The sequence below is a fragment of the Xenopus laevis genome, chromosome 4S, assembly GCF_017654675.1.
Source record: "Xenopus laevis strain J_2021 chromosome 4S, Xenopus_laevis_v10.1, whole genome shotgun sequence".
Lineage (NCBI taxonomy): Eukaryota > Metazoa > Chordata > Amphibia > Anura > Pipidae > Xenopus > Xenopus laevis.
This window is the reverse complement of record NC_054378.1, coordinates 26,289,651-26,311,509: the sequence shown is the minus strand read 5'-3', so window position 1 is coordinate 26,311,509 and position 21,859 is coordinate 26,289,651. Positions and strand designations below refer to the sequence as shown.

General features: G+C 40.2%; 1 protein-coding gene across 7 annotated transcripts in view; it reads right to left on the bottom strand.

Annotated features, from left to right (window-relative positions):
• Positions 1–21,859, bottom strand: part of lpcat2.S (lysophosphatidylcholine acyltransferase 2 S homeolog) — a 154,180-nt gene that overhangs the window by 96,310 nt on the left and 36,011 nt on the right. For all 7 annotated transcript variants that reach the window (XM_018260416.2, XM_018260419.2, XM_041561090.1 and 4 more), the window contains one exon: positions 20,025–20,242. In XM_018260416.2, coding sequence (XP_018115905.1) covers positions 20,025–20,242 — 218 coding nt within the window. The remainder of the gene's footprint in view (positions 1–20,024; positions 20,243–21,859) is intronic.

Genomic DNA, 21,859 nt, shown 5'->3' with positions numbered 1-21,859 from the left:
AAACACATCAGTTAATAGTGCTGCTCCAGCAGAATTCTGCATTGAAATCCATTTCTCAAAAGAGCGAACAGATTTTTTTAAATTCAATTTTGAAATCTGGCATGGGGCTAGACATTTTGTCCGTTTCCCAGCTGCCCCAGTCATGTGACTTGTGTCTGCACTTTAGGATGGAATTACTTTCTGGCAGGCTGTTATTTCTCCTACTTAATGTAACTGAATGTGTCTCAGTGGGACTTGGCTTTTACTATTTAGTGCTGTTCTTAGATCTTCCAGGGAGCTGTTATCTTGTGTTAGGGAGCTGCTAGGCTGCTGGGGGGGGGGGAAGGAAGGGGGCGATATCACTCCAACTTGCAGGACAGCAGTAAAGAGTGATTGAGTTTATCAGAGCACAAGTCACATGACTGGAGGCAGCTGGGAAATTGACAATTTATCTAGCCCCATGTCAGATTTTAAAATTTAAAATAACAAGATCTGTTTGCTCTTTTGAAAAATGGATTTCAGTGCAGAATTCTGCTGGAGCAGCACTATTAACAAATGCATTTTCAAAAAACATGTTTTCCCATGACAGTATCCCTTTAAGATACAGAAGCTAAATTTTTCATATGTTTCTGATGGCTTTCTTGGCTACTGCTTAAGATTGCAAAGGGTTGTGTTTAAAAGGCCTGCTTTGGGAAAATATGTTTTTGCTTTAGAAGTTCAAGGATAGTTTAAATAATGAAACTGCTATGCAGTCATTACATGGATGTCATTCATGTTCTAGCAGGTCTTTTGTGCCCACATTTGCATAATAGATATCTAATAAGCTATTTTGAATGCAATGCTCTTACTACAAGTGAAGATAAAAAGGGGTTTGAACAGTGATGAATTGCTCTTTACAGAGCTATAGGAAGAACACTTTTCACACATAAATTAAATCTGATTTTGTCTAGAAATATTTGATTTGTTGGTATAAATTTTAAATCTAAATAAAATGTTTTCACTTTATGGTGTTATTGGCCATTTATGACTTGGTGGTACAATATATTATTATAAGGGTATAAACTCAGACCACATAATGGAATAGTATAACATTCAGAAATACAAGAAATTCCTATAACCTATTTAAAATATAAATTTACAATTTAAAGATAGTTACATAAAGATTTCCCATATATCTATTTAGTCAGTATAGGTAACTAATGTCATGTCTCATATTTAACCCCGCAGGTTTAGGAATTGTCTATCTTTGACGGGAACATATAGATGTGGAACTACTGCGTGCAGGACCTTTACGGTAATTTCAGTGGGTATGGGTTTTAGATCTAACAATACAGGGCAGTCCTACCGTAGTAATAGTTTTTATAATTGCAACACAAAAAGGGTGGTATACCTACTAGAATGTGGGCACTGCAAAAAATAGTATGTAGGGCGTACAACAAGATGAGAGCATATTAGAGCTATTTCAAAAAAAGAAGAAACGTCTCCTATAGGGAAACATTTTGCACTATGTTCCCTGAATGACGTCAAAGATTTAATGGTTAAGGTAATCGAACAGGTTAAGATACCCATTTGAGGAGGGAATTTGGTTCATACCTTAAATTTAAGGGAGGCTTTTTGGAAACTAGGGCATCTGTGGGGTTAAATCTGAGACATGACATTAATTACTTATACTGACTAAATAGATATATGGGATATCTTTACGTAACTATCTTATAATTGTAAATTTATATTTTAAATAGGTTATTGGAATTAAAGGAATTATAGATATAATAAATGAAGCTAAGAGAATGAAATAAAAGAAGTTGATATTGGTGGAAGGAGAAGTTATCCTTTTAAAATCCCCCCCTCCCCCTTCATTTTATGGGATGTGTTTGATCATCTTTGCACAAACAATTCAGGAATAATTGGGGTCTGTTCAATCCTTTGGGTCAGATAATTTTGTATGCATAATACTTTTGTTAATTGGGATTTTAATCACTTTAATAAATTATATATTTTTTGAGATTTATTTTTGTGGCAAGCCCATTAGGGGTCACTGTTGTATTGTGTATAAAATCCACCTGTAATTAATTTACTGCAAGCCTATGATTAAGGGGGTTGTTCCTGAAATGCGGTTTTCCTATCTGCAGGGTGCTGCAATAAATTTTTAGCCAGAGTGCCCTCCATTTTTCCATTTTTATGCATTGAGACAGTGGGAGCACTGAGGACTGAGCACCTGGTTTTTGGGAGCTGCATTTTAGGGGAGTTTTGAGCAGTCTTTTTTTTTGTATATTCATTTTATTTGACAAATACAGTCCTGTGACCGGCTTGTTCCGACATTATTTGAATGTGCAGAGAGTGCTGGCAACAACTATGAATACAGCCATGGAGGATAGCCATACCGGCATGTAATCCATAATTTTCTCTCCGGGGGACTGATAGGGTAAGCTGATACAGCACAGAGCCAGTTTACACAGTGCCTGTCACAGCTCACAGACCTTGCCGACGGAAAGGACGGGAGGAATGACGCGTCCCACTCAGTGTTAGCTTGCGGCATACAGACTCTGCCGACAGAGGGAGGAGAGGAACGGCGCATCTCCCTTAGTGTCCGGCACAGTGAGACTCAGAAAATACTGCCTTCCCTGGTGACTGAACAGGGGGAGCCACACACGGTTTCATGCGGCAGAGAGATCAGTAACGTTTACTGTGGGATGGGCACAGATTAATTGTGACAGAATTGAACATCTTGGGTCCCTATCTGATAAGAGGAAAGGGGGAGAGATTGGCTCCCTGAGAATATTGCCATTTTTCCCGTTTGTCCGACAAACATTACAAGATGAGAGTGGAACAGATGTAGACAATAGTAAAATGGTGGGAAGAATTATTATGGATAAAAAAAATTACTTCTGATTTTTATCCCATACAGTCCCGATGTTCTACAATGGATATGTTTCAGGACCTTGTGGAGAAAGATTTAAAGATATTGAGTACTAAGAGAATACAGGGACATCCTACTAACATATCCAAGCCCTAGTAACATACGACATGCCCTAAAGGCACTAAAAGATGACACATCTATAACCATCAGGCAAGCCGACAATGGGGGTAGTGTGGTGGTTATGAATACCACTGATTATGTTGCAGAGGCAAAACGACAACTAAACAATATTGACACATATATGAGGCTTCCATCCAACCCACAGAATGAGTTCCTAACACATATTGAACAGTTGGTGTCTTATGGCATTTCTTTGGGGGTAATGGATTCTCAGGATTTGGACTATTTAGTCAGATGCACACCGACCATTCTGAATTTCCATCACATCCAAAAACTACATATATCTGTGACGTCTCCGGAAGGCAGACCCATTGTGGCTAGTATCGGGTCCATTAATGAGGGGCTTTCAGATTGGTTGAATTTGGGATTAAAATCTTTGTTTCCGTACTTGGGATCATATATTAGAAATTCGGGACACTTGATTCACAAATTATCTTCACTTAAATGGTTTTAAATGGTTGAACACTTACAGTACCATTGGATTTCAGTGGATGTAAAATCTTTGTACTCCACCATACCACATAGGTTAAGTAAACGGGCCATTGCAGCATCTCTAAAAAACTCATGACAATGCACTGAGGATTTTATTTATTTCACTTTATTGGTTTTGGAATTTTTATTAACACCATTTTTTCTATTTTGATGGGGGTTTTTACCTCCAGAGACAGGGGACTGCTATGGGTGCATCATTTGCAATACCAACCTGTACATTGGTTGGTGGGAGCAGTCCCGCATCTTTGGATGTGACAACCCCTTTCGTGAACACATTATATGGTATGGTTGTTATATTGATGACCGCTTGTTTGTATGCAGGAATCAATAAATGAATTCCATGCATATTTGAATAACAATGAGCACAATCTTAAATTTTTCACTGAAACACCCCTAATGAGATTCGTTTTTTTAGATCTCAAATTAAAGGGGAATAGTCTCACAGGGAAGATAAATACAGACATTTTCAGGAAATCAACAGCGGGTTACACAATAGCATAGAGCCAGATCCAAAAGCATATTATATAAAGGATCTCATATGGCCAATTTGTCAGATATCGGCGGAATTGCAATTTGGAAGTGACATAAAAGTAACTGTCCAAAGAACTGGGAGGTTGATTATGGAATAGGGGCTATCCAAAGGATTTGGTTAGGACATCATATGAAAGAGCCAGCAGATTCCATATTGCATAGAAATAAAAGGCTCAATTCATAAAGAAATAATAGGAAATACTGAGAAAGATAAAGTCTATTTTATATCTCTAAAAAAGGCTGCTAATTTATGAGTTGGGGGTGTTGGTATAGACCGGTCAAGTTTCTTATAAAAAGTGTGAAATTCCCATAGGGCAGTTTGTGATGCACTTGTGACAAACCCATTGGAAGTTTTGATTTTAGTGATTGGAGTGAAATCCAATCTATTTCGAAGTCTCCTGGCAAAGAGATTGCTAGGTTTATTAGTGTGATAGTATACTCTCTGTTGGGTCCATTTCCAAACTCTCTCAGTCTTATGAATAAGGGCTAGATCTAATTTTGTATAGATTTAATGAATCTGGGTACGTAGATCAGCGTTGGGGTTGTCAGCTTGTTATGATAATAAATCATTTAGCTGTGATGTAAGATTAGCAATTTCTAGGTTATGGCCTTTTTTCTGCTTTGAACCACATTGAATCAAGAGACCCTATATAACATCCTTGTGGGCTTCCCATAGGATGGTAGATGAAGGGACTGAGGTAGCATTTTCCTGGAAGTAAGTTTTAAGAGAAGTTTCTACTTGGGTGTATAATTCGGGCACTTTTGAAAAGGATTCATTAATTTGTCACTGTGCCAATGTTTTAGTTAGGTGGAGAAGTGTGACCTTATACAGCATAGGAAAGTGGTCTGACCAAGATATATTTAGAATTCTGGCGGACTGGGGCATTGCCACTAACCCTTGAGAGATCCAAATATGGTTGATCATTGTTTATAGTATATGGGGTGGAGAGTAATGATTGCATTGCATGGTACCTGGGTGTAATTCTCTCCAGATAGCTACCCATCCTTCTGATGTACATAAAGTGCTTATTTATGTCCCTTCAGCTGAAATAGAGTGATGTTGAAAATTAGGGGGCAGCAAAATAGTCTGTCTAGACCAGTATCTATCAAGCATACTATTGGTGTTGCCACCGATGATCAGGTGTCCCTCAGCCCAATGTGAAAGAAAGCCCACTACAGATTAAAAAAATTGTAATTCAATTCAGGGCATAGTAAGAAACGTCAATTTCACCTCAGATAGTGTGACCTTTGAGAGCAATATATCTACCATTTAGTAATATTTGTGTTGGTAACCCATTTTTTTTCATACAAATTGCTACACCTTTAGTTTTAGTTGTACTATTGGCCATATGGATTCTCTGAGTTTTTGTTACTGAAAAATGGGGTTCTTGAAGAAATATATACTGTATCTATTTGAAAAAAGTTGTAGTATTGGAAGGCTTTCCTTAGCTTTGCAGGGGAATTAAAACCCTGGAGATTATGAGATCATACCTTCAATCCCATTGTAATAGAAACTGCAAAGTAGCATACTTATATATAGGGGGACCTTTGAGATAGGGAGAAAGTAAATTATATAAGATCCTTTTGCAAATGTAAGTAGCACTTTCATAAATATATATAAAACATAATATAACAAGAGAAATAAAATAAAACAGAAATTTGTAATAACAGCTCACTGGAACTGTCCACTGTTTGGTGAATTTTACCCGTAGGTCCCTAAAACAAAATAGGATGATGTAGGACAAACTCTACTTGGGGGCAGCAAGATAAATCTGTGGGGCTGACCTTGGAACAATGTGGTCAATTTTGGGCTATCCTAGTTGGTGCATCAGATAACTGTGACCATCAGTCAGCCTATTTGTTGGATGGCCTCGGCAAGGGAATGAATGTGGCATTATATATTAACCTGACCCTTCCTAGGGGAGGAAGACCAAGGGTAGCTGTAGCAAAATCCAAGTTCAGGCAGGGTCAGGAAGTTCAGGAATCAATCAATACGAGTTATAGATGCACCCAGGAACCAAACAGGAAATATACTTGGGCATTGAACCGGCATCCTGGGCACCCTTTCATTCTAATTTGGTGCCGGTTCATGACGTCATCACTTTGGCGTTCCGATGTCGGCGTCACTGCTCCAGCGCCCCTACCCACGTGTAGCTGAAGGGCGCAGCCATCTTGTGACCGCCGGAAAGGTGCCTATTTCCAATGATGTCACTTCCGGTTTACAATGACAGCACTTCCTGATTCTTGATGGTCATCGGGTCGCGGGTCCGGGTTGCGTATAAGGTACTTACGGGTCGGGTCCAAGCAGGTAATAATGCGGGTTGCAGCTTGCGGGTACGGGTTGGGTACGGGTTCCAAAAAATGAACCCGCGCAGGACTAGCACATTGGTGCTAGTGCTTTACGTTTCTACAGTGTTATTGGAGCTAGAGCCATGTAGATTTGAATTTGAGCATGCAGGATCACCACCTTTGTCCCATGATAATGAAGGCATAGTATTATATCTCTAGGTGGGTCACCTTCTCGTAGGGTTCGTAGAGCCCAGTGTATCCTATCACATTCTAGGCGCTCCTTTGGCAAGTTAGGGACAAGTGATATAAATATAATTTTATAACAGATGTGGTCAGTTACCGTTTCTGGAATGTCTGTTCTTGGAGTTGCCAGTTTATGTCGCAGCGTGGTTTTAAATTTATAGAAGCGAGTCGTCAGAAGGGCCCTGCAGTGTTGAGAGCGCTGGCAAGTGAGAGTTGCTCTCTAACCAGGAGTCTGTCTGCTAAAGTCATAGGTGCCAGATCGGGCTTTGGGGCCTAATCAAGTATGACGTGATGATCCACGTGTTTTGAGGAGAGGTGGTTAGTGTCCCTTTTTTCTCCTGTCTGCATCTTTTATGTGCCATCTGGTTGTCTCTGTTGCTTCCAAGTCTTCTTACCATTAGATTCTTGTCCTACTATTTCGTGATGTATTTAGCAGTGCTCCATAGGTGCGAACACAACCAAGATGCAGTCATCTTGGATGATGGCTCACTAGCGCCCCCACATATTGGGTTTATTTAATGTTTATATGATTTTCTATTAGACAAGGTATGAAGAACCAAATTACTGAAAAGATCCATTATCCGAAAAAAACCCAGGTCCAGAGCATTCTGGATATCAGGTTCCATTCCTGTACTACATAAAATGTATTTCTCAAATATCTCTTTATCTATTTTTCCTGGTTTTTTTTTTTAAAGTGTCAAAATTTGACACCCATTGACTTCAAGGCGTTTCATAATTCTTTTCTCCATTTCGCACATGTTTTCACAGATTCGCTCATTACTATTAATAAATTAATTCAATTGAAAACAGATAAATCAAGGCCTATGTTGAGACCTCCTGGACTGAATAGAGGTTATTTATAAACACTGGGCAGATTTTCACCTGGGCAGTAACCAATGACAAACAACCAGATTCATGCTTTCATTGATTTAACTGCAGCTGGCTGAGAAAAGATAATCACTGATTGGTTGCTATGAGTCCAGGAGCTATAAATGCAGGGGCTGCATGATAAGCGATCCGAATGACCAGCAGCCAGATTACATTGGTTTATGTTTAAAGAATGGCAAAATCACATGCAGATGTGATTGGATGAGAAGGAATAAGTTAAGGCAGGGGAAAGCTGGGCTTGGAGTGGATTGTAGATACATTGAGAATATGTAGGGACCCAGAGGTTCAGTAAGTTCCTGTGGCTTTAAATACCTGCACTACTTCAATTCCTAGTGCTTGGGGATATTTAATGTATCTATTTACCCAGTTACATATTCCTATCATTGGCCCTTAGGTCTATGACCACTTCCTGACACACTTTAATAAATTGTTTGGTTCAGGGTGGATCTTCCTCTTTGGTCTACAGTTGCTATCCCAGCTGGATGTGTTCTGGGGAGCCTGGGATCAATAAGTCCCCAATAAAGTTGTGCTGCCCTAAAGGGACATCCCTACCTGTAGTGAAATTTGGGGAGCAGAGGTCCCGTGATGGAAGCTTTAGTCACTGACAGGTTATTTCATGTAATAGCACTTACTAGGAAAGTGAGATAGGTAGATTTAAATAGAAAGAGCAGCTTGTGCTCCCTCAATGATTTATAGTAAGGAGTAGCTCCCCCCAAAGTGAAGGGACCGCAGTATTGAATAGAGAATCAGGTTTAAATGTATTCTCCCTGATCAAATTTTTCTGTATGGGACATGAGGCATATAAACCTTAGGGATGACCCTTAAACTTCCCTAGCTGTCTCCACATGGTGTCACATCGTACTCCCCTTGCTTAAACTGCCCTGATATTTGTTATCTTGTGCTGCACTACCTCTGTGGATTTGAAGTACATACAGTAACACTGTGGACATTATCTTGGACAATAAACTTGTTCTATTGCTTTGTCGCAAAGAAGGTCCTGGCTTCCTTATTTTTAAAGCAGAAGCCTAAGTGTACTACAACTTTCCTTCATACCTTCCACATAGTGAAGGCTCATTCCTGAAGTCCAGTGTAATCCATGTCCTGCTGTTCCTTAGCTGGACATAACCTAATGTAGCCCAAATTAATGTTACAGTTATGCACCAAATATGCTTCAATTTTAATGGTTTGTTATAGGAGGCATTAATTGAGAAGAACCTAAAAGTAGGATGTGCAAGAGGAGCACTGTAATTGCCAGGTAGGTAGTCAGATCTGACTAGGCATGCGAGGTCTGATAGTGGTATATATGGGGGTTAGGGCAAAGTTCATGTTAACATTAAATAAACTCAATATGATGTTTTATTATTTTTTTTTTAAATAATTTAAAATTTTTCCAAATTAGAATTATTTGCTTAAAATGTAGATGGAATGGGGGCATGACCAACTGCATAAGGGACAGGATGCATTTCCACAGGGCTCCTGGGCAACAAAACAATCTAACCCCATCCAGGTATAAAATACCATCTCATACCTGAATCCTCCATCCCAGCCACCAGAACAAGCCACCAGCTACCCCATGCAAAAACACAGCCTCTCTAGCACCAAGGGGGGGCGATGACACGAGTGAGGCCTAGTCACTCACGGAAGCCGGGGGCTCGAGTTGGAGCGGGACCCAGGACCCATCCAGAATGCATCACAAGATAAGCGCAGTCACAGCAACCACCCCGGACTACCGGTAAGACCTATCAATGGGGTAATGCCTCAGTGCTCCTAGATGCCCTGTTCCCTTAAGGCATACACCCACAGCCATCTGTCTCCCAACTGCCTCCCGCAGCCTCAAACCACACAGCCAGGCTGGAAAGGAACAGGAAGCCTGTATTATAGAGCTCCCTTGGGAGAAGACTGACTAAGTGGCTACACAGATAAAGTGATAAAGCCACTACCTCACTGGAGGGCACATGCGTGGCATGATTTGATAAAGATGCACTGATCCCGAGCTCCACACCCCACAGCTAAAAGCATCAACTCGCTTCAATTTCCCACGGGGACAGCCTTACACAAGCGTGCACCGATGGGGAAACAAAGGAACCGCAAGACAACAGGTACAATGTCTCCACACATCCATAAAACCTCAACCTGCAATACACGAAGAAAGGTTCAAGATGGCGACCAGGAACATGAGCTAGGCCAAGCCTCGGAGGCAAGCTCGCCATCACGGCCACAAATTCATGAGAGCAACATAACTTCCTCTCCCCCCCCAGACAAAGACTACGGAACTGCCAACTACACAAATGGTAACTACTGATTTTCTTAAGCAGCAACTAGCCACACTACACAATTCACTGTCCTCAGAAATAGTGGGCACAGTTATAGCAGCAGTGCAAGAAATTAAAGCAGACATACATTCACTGGGGCAGAGGGTAGATAAGCTGGAAATGATATTCAACAACTTCATCATAAGACAAAATTCCTTAGAAGAGGACCAGCTTACCCTGCAAGAGGAACAGACTAAAATAAAAGCATACTGTGAGGATCTGGAAAGTAGAAATTGAAGACAGAACCTCAGAATTAGAGGGATCCTGGACACTATCTCCCCTAAAGAAATCAGACAATATCTCGGATCCTTATTCTCCAAGCTTTGCCCAGACTTACCTGAAGAAGGATGGCGATTTGATAGAGCTCATAGAGCACTTGGACTAAAACGCCCCAGCCAGCAAAACCCTAAGGACGTCATAGTCTGCTGCCACTACTATGAAAGCAAAGAAAAAAATATGGTGGAAACTAGAAATAGTTCAACTGTGGACTTCCAGGGGCCAAACTACAAATATACAATGACATCTCTCCAATTAGATTAGCCAAAAGAATGGATTTGAAGCAAATCACGCAACACCTCCAGGACAACAATATTCCCTACAGATGGGGATTCCCCTTCAAGCTAATAGTTTCATTGAAAGGCTAACACATTCTTACAGACACAAGCCAAGGCAACAAATTCATACATTCCCTGGGACACTCCCCAATCCCAATCGACAATGGCAAGCCTGCACATCAACGCACAAAAATAACTCCGGAATGTGAAAAAGTAAGCCCCAGACGCTCCAGGCCCTCACCTTCTTCATCACGCTGATCAGGATCCCCAACATGAGACACCGTACCTAGATCTTCTAACCATGGACATACCATTGACCAATGGTATGTCCATGGTTACCATTGACCAATCATATAATGCAATGATTTGCCTAATATCATTGAATGTCAAGGGCCTGAATAGCCCCAGGAAAAGAACCCTGACCCTCAGAGAACTCACTAGATTTAAAGCAGACATTGCATTCACACAAGAATCACATTTTAAAGCCTCAGAGAACAATAAACTACATTCCCACCTATACCCACAATTTTATCAAGCATGCAGTTCTCAAAAGAAAGCAGGGTTGGCAATCCTAATTCACAAGAACTGCCATCTGAGAATAACAAAACAAATTTCAGACACAAAGGGCCATCTCTTGTTGCAGGGCTCCTATTTTGGTACCCCAATTACTTTGATGAATATATATGCTCCTAATACTAGACAAATTCATATGCTACGCAAAGCACTATCTCTGCCATCACAATAGCAGGAGGAGACTTTAACCTAGTTTTTTCTGAAAAACAGTAGTGATGGGCGAATTTATTCGCCAGGTGCGAATTCGCGGTGAATTTGCGCGATTCGCGCCCAGCGAATAAATTAGCGAAACGCCCGCGAAAATTCGCGGTAAAACTTTGCCGGCGTCAAAAAATCTTTTTTTTGGAAAAACGGATGCCGGCGGCAAAAACAGGCGCCGGCGCCAAAAACGGGCGCCGGCGTCTAAAAAACGGGCGCCGGCGTCAAAAACGAGACGCCTGCACCGTTTCGCAAATTCGCCCATCACTAAAAAACAGTATAGGGAAACACTCCCAAACCAAAGCTCTACAATAACGCAAAAAGCTAATCAATTTACAGCCCTAATTAAGTCACATGCACTATTTGATTCCTGGGGATTAAACCACCCTACAGAATAGGGTTACACATTTTACTCCTCATCCCATTACACTTCCATGAGATTAGACAGTTTTTTCATATCTCAAAACTGCTTAAGATAACTAATAGACACTTCCATTAAGGCAATATCATGGTCAGATCATGCCTTTATAACCCTCCAGATAGCCTTATCACTAACAATACAGAAAAATATTTTGCACAATTTAGACACCCAGACAACAACAGCTGACCTCATCAAAGAGTATTTCGAGCAAAATAAAAGGCCCATCCAATCTAAAGCTTTAACTTGGGAAGCACACAAAGAAACTACACAAGGTCACCTCATAAACATAAACAACAAGAAATCTATTCCATAGAAAACAAACTAAGGTCACTTTGAAGAAACTTTGAACCAGCAACATCCTACCCCCCATACACATCAGGCAATTCAGGACATACAAGCCTCATTGAAGCAAATGGCTATCCAAAATGTAGAAAAATCTATAATTTGGTCCAAAAGAAAATACTACCAGATGGGAAATAAAGCCCATTCCCTATTAGCTAATCAACTTCAAAACATAACAAGACAATCCCAACTTTTAACCATACACATGCAAAATGGCCAGGCTACACATAACCCCTCACAGGTTACTGACACCTTCCATTCAAACTACACATAACTTTACAACCTACCCCCTTCAAACATAGCCCCACAAGAGGGGGATCTCTCACAATTAAATACATTTTTAAAAAGTTGTAAACTACCCACATTATCCATAGAGGAAACAGAGGAACTCAACAAATAAAAAAAATACAATAAAATATCTTCCCCTTCATAAATCCCCAGGACCTAATGGATTCCCTAATTCATATTACAAGACCTACAAAGAATACTTCTCACCAATACTAGCAGATCTTTTCAACGACTTTTTACAAGGCAAAGAACCCATCACACAACATATGCTTTCTTCCTATATATTTACAGTAAATAGTTAGAAAAAAAAAGGTGCTCCAGAATAACATGTAAGTGACTCACCAAAAAGTGGTCCCGGTGCACCAGCACCAGATCCCCAGAATTAGGAAGCTGTACAGCAAAGGATATGTAGAGAAGACAGGGCTGACCGGCACTCAGACGGATCCACAGGACCAAAGGAGTTCAGTTTATTTATAGAAAAGTATATATATATATCTGCATCTCCATCCACCCTACACGTTTCGCACACCTACAGGGCACATAGTAATGGGCTCTCTGACCAACAGAACAGTAGATCTAATAGACATAATTCAAACACAAGGCATCCCCTCGGTAATCCTAGGACTAGACTCTGAAAAAGCCTTTGAGAGACTAGATTGGGAGTATATGTTTCAACAAATTATACCTACACAATATCTACACAAATTAATTACTTAGGTATAACTTTAACATCTACTTACCAAAAACTGTACAAAGCTAATTATATCCCACTGGTGAAACAACTTGAAACAGATATGAAAGAATGGGAAAAACGTAATTTTTGGCAAATCTGGCAAATTTGCCAGATTGTGTGAAGATGATGGGAGTATGAACTCTGGATTGGAAATTCTAGATGGGGCTGATCTCTCTAACAGCCGGGAGACCAGTTTCTCTAGTAGTGATGGGGAGGAGAGTAGAGTCAGGCCTAAGCAGATTGTGGTTGTAGGGGACTCAATTATTAGGAGAGTGGATAGGGTAATTTGTCGTCCGGATCGCTACAACCGAACAGTTTACTGTCTACCTGGTGCCAGGGTTCGGCATGTGGTTGATCGGATAGACAAATTATTGGGTGGGGCTGGGCATGACCCAGCTGTCTTAGTGCATATCGGTACTAATGACAAAATAAATGGTAGATGGAAGACCTTAAAGAATGATTTCAGGGATCTAGGCTCTAAGATCAAGGAAAGGTCTTCCAATGTAATCTTTTCTGAAATGTTGCCTGTGCCACGTGCTAGTTTAGGAAAACAGCGGGAGTTTAGGGAGCTAAATGCGTGGCTCAAGTCTTGGTGCAGGAAGGAAGCAGGGGTGCTTCGCCAATGAGGCAAGTTGAGGCCGTCGCCTCAGGCGGCAGCACCCCACTAGGTACCAGGGGCAGCAAAAATGCTGCTCCTGGTACTTTAAGAGCAAATTTTAGGGGAGGGGGGGCAGCAGCAACTACCGCTGCCTCAGGCGGCGGAGGGGCCAGGATCGCCCCTGGAAGGAAGGGTTTGGGTTCCTAGAGCACTGGGCTGACTTTTCGTTGGGGTACAACCTATACAGCCGTGACGGTTTGCACCTCAATGGAAGGGGGTCCGCGGTGCTAGGGGAAAGAATGGCTAAGAGGTTGGAGGAGTGTTTAAACTAGGCAAGGGGGGGGGTGGGTGAGATAAAGGATTATGGGGAAGCTAGTGTAGACGGGGCAGTGGGGTTAGTAAGGGGTCATGGGGGAGGAGTGAGGGGGGCATACAGTTTACCAGCTAAGGAGGTCCCTCTGTTACAAACAGAATAATACTAACTTAATGTATAATTCTTCACTAAGTAATGCACATTTCAAAAGTAAAAGTAGTAACCTCCGCTGTATGCTGGCAAATGCACGGAGTTTGTCAGGTAAAATGGGAGACCTAGAATTAATTGCATGCTCTAAAAATTATAATATAATTGGTATCACTGAGACCTGGTGGGATGAAACATGTGGCTGGATTGTGAATTTAAATGGTTACACCCTTTTTAGGAGGGACAGAGGGATTAAAAAGGGTGGAGGAGTGTGTTTGTATGTAAAGCCTGAATTAAAGCCATGCGCTAAAGAAATAAAAATAGCTGGCACTGGTGAGGGTGTAGAATCACTCTGGGTAGAGATTTTGACTGGGCAAAAGGTAACAAAAAGAATTATCATTGGTGTATGCTATAAACCACCTCGTATAAGTGTCGAGTATGAAGCCCAGCTACTCTTGCAGATACAAGCAGCTTCACAGCTGGGTCAAGTTGTTGCTATGGGTGACTTCAATTATCCAGACATTGACTGGGGTAATGGGGTTGCTAAGACAGAAAAAGCTAGTAGGTTTGTAAATATGCTGAATGACAACTTTTTATTCCAGCTCGTTCAAGAACCTACTAGGAATAACTCTCTTTTGGACCTTGTAATAACTAACAATACTGAACTCATCTCTAACATTTGTGTGGGTGAGCATTTAGGGAATAGTGATCATAACATGGTCTCCTTTGAGATTCTGTTGCAGAAGCAATTCTATAAGGGAGTAACTAAAACACTAAATTTCAGACGTGCACACTTTGACAGTATAAGGGCATCTCTGCAACATATTAAGTGGGAAATGCTTTTCACAGGGTTAAACACAGAACAAAAATGGGAAGTCTTTAAAATGCTGCTTAATAAATATACTTGTCAGTATATTCCACTTGTAAGCAAGGAACGTCGTTGCAAAGCAAAACCTTTTTGGTTCAATAGAAGCGTTGGTGTTGAGGTGGGTAAGAAAAGACGTGCTTTTAAGGCTTTCAAGTTAGCTGGTACAGCCGAAACATTTATAAGGTACAAGGAAGCCAATAAATCATGCAAAGAAGCTATAAGGCAAGCTAAAATTGCTACAGAAAAGCATATTGCAGCAAGCAGTAAAAAAAAATCCAAAATTATTTTTTAAATATGTTAATAGTAAAAAAATGAAGCAGGAAGGGGTGGGACCCTTACTATCAGAGGGGGGTCAGCTGGTTGATGAAAACAAAATAAAAGCGCAGATTCTGAACTCATATTTTTCATCTGTCTACACAAATGAGGAACCATTAAGTGAAGGTTTCCTTCTTAACAGTCCCAATTCTAGTAATACAACTAATGATGCATGGTTCACACATGAAGAAATTCAAAAGAGACTTGAACATGTTAAGATTAACAAAGGTCCAGGGCCAGATGGTAGTCATCCCAGGGTAATTAGCGAGCTTAGCTCTGTGATTGCCAAACCTCTTTACTTAATTTTTCAGGATTCATTGAGATCTGGCATAGTGCAGAGAGACTGGCGAATTGCTAATGTGGTGCCTCTATTCAAAAAAGGATCCCGTTCTCAGCCTCAAAACTATAGGCCAGTTAGTCTGACGTCAGTGGTAGGAAAGCTTTTCGAAGGGTTAATAAAGGATAAGATACTGGACTTCATAGCAAATCATAATACAATGAGTTTGTGCCAGCATGGTTTTATGCGTAATAGATCTTGCCAGACTAACTTAATTTCTTTTTACGAGAATGTAAGTAGAGAACTCGATTCTGGGATGGCAGTGGATGTGATTTACTTAGACTTTGCTAAAGCATTTGATACAGTGCCACACAAAAGGTTACTGGTTAAATTAAGGAATGTTGGCCTGGAACATAGTATTTGTACCTGGATAGAGAACTGGCTAAAAGATAGACTACAAAGAGTGGTAGTAAATGGAACATTTTCTAATTGGACCAGTGTTGTTAGTGGAGTACCGCAGGGCTCTGTACTAGGTCCCTTGCTTTTCAACTTGTTTATTAATGACCTGGAGGTGGGCATTGAAAGTACTGTTTCTATTTTTGCAGATGATACTAAATTGTGCAGAACTATAGGTTCCATGCAGGATGCTGCCACTTTGCAGAGTGATTTGTCAAACTGGAAAACTGGGCAGCAAACTGGAAAATGAGGTTCAATGTTGATAAATGCAAAGTTATGCACTTTGGCAAAAATAATATAAATGCAAGTTATACACTAAATGGCAATGTGTTGGGAGTTTCCTTAAATGAAAAGGATCTAGGGGTCTTTGTAGATAACACGTTGTCTAATTCTGGGCAGTGTCATTCTGTGGCTACTAAAGCAAATAAAGTTCTGTCTTGTATAAAAAAGGGCATTAACTCAAGGGATGAAAACATAATTATGCCTCTTTATAGGTCCCTGGTGAGGCCTCATCTGGAGTATGCAGTTCAGTTTTGGACTCCAGTCCTTAAGAGGGATATAAATGAGCTGGAGAGAGTGCAGAGACGTGCAACTAAATTGGTTAGAGGGACGGAAGACTTAAATTATGAGGGTAGACTGTCAAGGTTGGAAAAAAGGCGCTTGCGAGGGGACATGATTACACTTTACAAGTACATTAGAGGACATTATAGACAAATGGCAGGGGATCTTTTTACCCATAAAGTGGATCACCGTACCAGAAGCCACCCCTTTAGACTAGAAGAAAAAAACTTTCATTTGAAGCAACGTAGAGGGTTCTTCACAGTCAGGACAGTGAGGTTGTGGAATGCACTGCAGGGTGATGTTGTGATGGCTGATTCAGTTAATGCCTTTAAGAATGGCTTGGATGATTTTTTGGACAGACATAATATCAAAGGCTATTGTGATACTAAACTCTATAGTTAGTATAGGTATGGGTATATAGAATTTTAATTAAAAGTAGGGAGGGGTGTGTGTATGGATGCTGGGTTTTCATTTGGAGGGGTTGAACTTGATGGACTTTGTCTTTTTTCAACCCAATTTAACTATGTAACTATGTAACTATGTAATATCTCCTGGCTGGGAAGAATCGCGGCTGTAAAAATGAATATATTGCTGAAATTGTTATACTTTTTCGAAACCTTGCCTATAAGGGTTCCCACCACTATGTTACATTATATTCAAAAGCAGTTACCGTATATACTCGAGTATAAGCCGAGTTTTTCAGCATCCAAAATGTGCTGAAAAATTCTACCTCGGGTTATACTCGAGTCAGTGGGCAGTAGCTGAGATTGCAGTCACTTTTAATCATTCCTTTACCAACAGTTCGCTTGGGGAGAGACTGCAATATCACACAGCACCCTCTGTTGGTTATATGAAAGAATAACAGTGACTGCAATATCACACAGTGCCATCTGTTGGTTATATGAAAGAATAACAGTGCGCCCTCTGTTGGTTATATGAAAGAATAACAGTGACTGCAATATAACACAGCGCCCTCTGTTGGTTATACGAAAGATTAACAGTGATGGCAATATCACACAGCACCCTCCGCACATGGTAGTGGGACAGTGGGACAATGCACACAGTAATCCGTTTGGCAATTCTCTGTCACCATCAACTTTGCAAAGAAGTGGAATGTGCGCTGCTGGGAGACAGGGCTGTAGTTCTGTCTAGGCTTATACTCGAATCAATAAGTTTTCCCAGTTTTCGTAGGTAAAATTAGGTACCTCGGCTTATACTCGGGTTGGCTTATACTCGAGTATATACAGTAATTTGCTACATATGGAACACCACTAAAAGCAGAATTCCAAGGTCAGTTATGACTGATAATAGGAACTAGGGAGGCCTAGCAGTCCCAGACATTGGCAAATAGTATGAGGTTGGCCCATCTAAGACAAACCTAAGCATGGCTACAGCCTGATGCACCCACAAAATAGTCCCTACTTGAAGCCCAATGGACTCAACCTTACCATATCAGTAACCTTATATTAACTGATAAGTCTAAGGTCCAACTATCAAACTTAGCTCCCAAACCAATACGCTTTACGATGTCTATTTGGACCCAATGTGTTAAAAAATACAAGACACCCATTCTTCACCATTGACAATACTCATGGCCAATCCTGCCTTCATCCCGGGACAACAGAAATCTTTCTCCATAAATTGGGCCAACCACAATCTGATCAGACTCAGATTTTTTCGACCCCCGAAATCAAACTATACACCTATAGCGAAAAATGTAAATGGAGAACAAATAAAATAATGGAATATAACCAACAAAACCAACTGGGCTCTCACTCCCTTTGAAAAAATTCTAAGAAACCCATATCCCTATAAGGGTCTGATCTCCCATTTATATATATTGATGAACACCCTACCAGAAGACCCATTTCAGAAACAAACACATATATGAAATATTGGGAAACATTTATGGGACAGGAATGGTCTACACAGCAATGGAATACTGTCTGGGAAAATACACGCAAGATAGTAACATGCATCCGGCAGAAAGAAAACATTTACAAAGTTATGATGAAATGGTACCTAACCCCAGATAGATTAGCTAAAATATTTCCACCGGCAAATCCAAACTGCTGGAGGGAATGCACAATGAAAGGTTCACTAAGTCACATATTATTATGGACTTGCCCCAAAATAACAGAATTCTGGAAGGAGGTATCTAATCTAATATGTAAATTTATGAAAACTACATGAAATGCCCCACTTGTTATTAACCCTTCCAATCCTTAAGCTTAAAAAACCTACCCAGAAGGTAGTCAACCAATTTAAAACTGCAGCACGCATAGCATTAACCTCTGAGTGGAAATCCTCAATGTCTCCCACCATAAAAGAGGTTATATCTAGGGTTGAAAGTAATAAAAGGCTTGAAGAATTTACAGCCAGAATAACCAACACAGCTCAACAATACATAAAAGTGTGGCAAATCAGGAAACATAACAGGTAACCTTGATCACCATACGGTAACCCCACCAGATCACAAGCAAAGAGAGGTCAGACAATAAACTACCCCCCTTCCCCACCTCTCAAACAAGCAACAATCTGGCCCATGGAGCTTATTCATATGTAACCCATTGTTCATTAAAAAAAATCTGTATGCTGAAAACCTAACTGAACTGATACAGCTGTATTTTTTTTTCTTTTTTTTCTTATTGTTTATTGATATTATGTTTCTTTTATGTATATATGTTTGGTTTACTCCACTGGTCCAGTAGTATATGCTAGGCTCCATTTTGAACTTCATCTATATTGCTAGTGTGGATCATATTGTAATCTTTTGCCCTATCCGTATGTTCACTGTTGTCAAGATCCTCAGAGTTTTGAAATAAACTACTCAACGATCTTCAAGGTGCCATTCTGATTGAGTTTAACTGTTTGCTGACCTTCCTGAGGAATTGAAGTTGTCTCGAGACAACTTAATAAGATAAAGACCACACTTTCAATGCTTAGAAAGGGAGGCAAAACATGTGCCTGTACTATAGTTGTGTTATACCTAGCTAAATATTTTCTCTGAAGCACTGCGAGGGGACATAATTACACTTTACAAGTACATTAGAGGACATTATAGACAAATGGCAGGGGACCTTTTTACCCATAAAGTGGATCACCGTACCAGAGGCCACCCCTTTAGACTAGAAGAAAAGAACTTTCATTTGAAGCAACGTAGAGGGTTCTTCACAGTCAGGATAGTGAGGTTGTGGAATGCACTGCCGGGTGATGTTGTGATGGCTGATTTAGTTAATGCCTTTAAGAATGGCTTGGATGATTTTTTGGACAGACATAATATCAAAGGCTATTGTGATACTAAACTCTATAGTTAGTATAGGTATGGGTATATAGAATTTTAATTAAAAGTAGGGAGGGGTGTGTGTATGGATGCTGGGTTTTCATTTGGAGGGGTTGAACTTGATGGACTTTGTCTTTTTTCAACCCAATTTAACTATGTAACTATGTAACTATGTAACTGGCCAATGATAAACTACTGTCTTGAAATAAAATCTTCCCTGAATCTTTAAAGATTTACATGCTACTCTGTCTTTATTTTATACAATAGAACACCTAAAACCTTTACACACATGGCAAATAATTCAGACAGTATTAAAGGTAACTTACTGCCAAATAAAGGCACAGAAATATTTTCTTCTCTGGAAACACTGGATGGCATTCCTGAGACAATGACTGCAATGGCATCAAAGAAGGAGGAGTGAGGAGCAACCAAAAGGATAGGAGCATCAGCTGGACTTGCAGGTTTTCCCTCTACCCGAACATGGAATCCCATTGAAAAGAACAGAAGGCGTCCAAGGGTGCTGATTAGACTCTGGGTAACTTTCCTAAAGGAGACAAAAAATTAAAATAAATCAGCAACACATGTTGTGTATATGATAAATGCCAGTTTTATTTGCATTGCTATCTGACACTACAAACAGCATAAATATTTCAAACAAATAAGAAAAATGCACATTTATAATTGTAACTTTCAAAACACTCAGGTACTGCAGTACTGCTCATTTGTGGGCCCGTAATTTATACAACAAGAAAGACTGTGGAATAATGGTCAAATGTTGATTAACACAATATGTTTTGAGCAATCGAAACATGTTGTTTTAATAAACACTCATAGTTTTCATATTTATACTGGGGGTCGTTTATAAATATGCCTCTGTGCAGTAACCCATAGCAACCAATCATTTGGGTTCATTGTTCCACCTGCAGCTTGTTGAAAGAAGTTAACCTCTGATTGGTTGCTTGGAGGTCCTTTCGAGAGCAGCAAATTAGTAGAATCTTGTTTTTTAGTTGAATCTGTCCTGAATACAATCCTCAGAAGCTGCCTTTCCTAAAAACCTGTCCTCCTATCAGTTTCTATTAAGAGAAAAATAAGTGTGGTCTTAGGCAAAGAGTTTTTCATGTAGTGTAACTTAAATCCAGAAACATATGTATATCATGAGCAGGTTGTCACTTTGCCTGGCAATGATTAAAGGAATTGTTCAGTATAAAAATAAAAACTGGGAAAATAGATTGGGTGTGCATAATAAAAAATATTTCTAATATAGTCAGGCAAAAATGTAATGTATAAAGGCTGAAGTAACTAGATGTGTAACATAATAGCCAGAACACTACTTCCTGCTATGCAGCTCTCTTGGTTTCCACTGATTGGTTACCAGGCAGTAACCAATCAGTGACTTAAGGGGGGCCACATGAGTCATAACTGTTGCTCTTGAATCTGAGCTGCATGCTGAGGATCCTTTGCAAACTCACTGAACATTTATTTTCCATGTGCCCCCCCCCCTCTTAAAGTTGCTGACTGACTCAGATTTAGAGATCTGAAAAGCAGGAAGTTGTGTTCTGTTCTCTTATTTTAGACATCCAGTCACTCCAGCCTTTATACATTAGATTTTTGGCTAACTAACTATATTAGAAACATTTTTTTATTTTGCCTATTTTTGTTTTTACACTGAACTTTTCTTTTAAGCATATACTTTGTTGGCAGGTGTGATAACCCAGTGCTAGGTGTTGTGGACCTGGAAGAATGCACACAAAGATGCCAGACTGCAGGTAGAAGTCAGCTTTATTCTTGGCTGCTCTCTCCACACTGTTCGCTCCTCCCCCTTCACTTCCCCTTCCTGTGTCCATAACCTTACTCATTACTCCACCCAGTGCTAAGCTGCTAATGCATATTAAAATAAACATTTAACATCACAAGAATGGATAGAACAGCATTACATCCCTCCCCACCTTACACAAACAACAAAATAAACTGCAACAAACTAGATGTAAGTGCTCAGAGGCAGAATGTTTTTGAAAAGTCAGTATCAAGAGCTTTACTGAAAAACAAAGTCTTTGAGGTGATCTGGCATTCTTTGATTTGTTTGTGGATAGCATTGAGCTTTACCAGGCTATGGATCCTCTTGTACAGTTGGTGCTTGCGTTGTTGTAGGTACTCCAGAAGA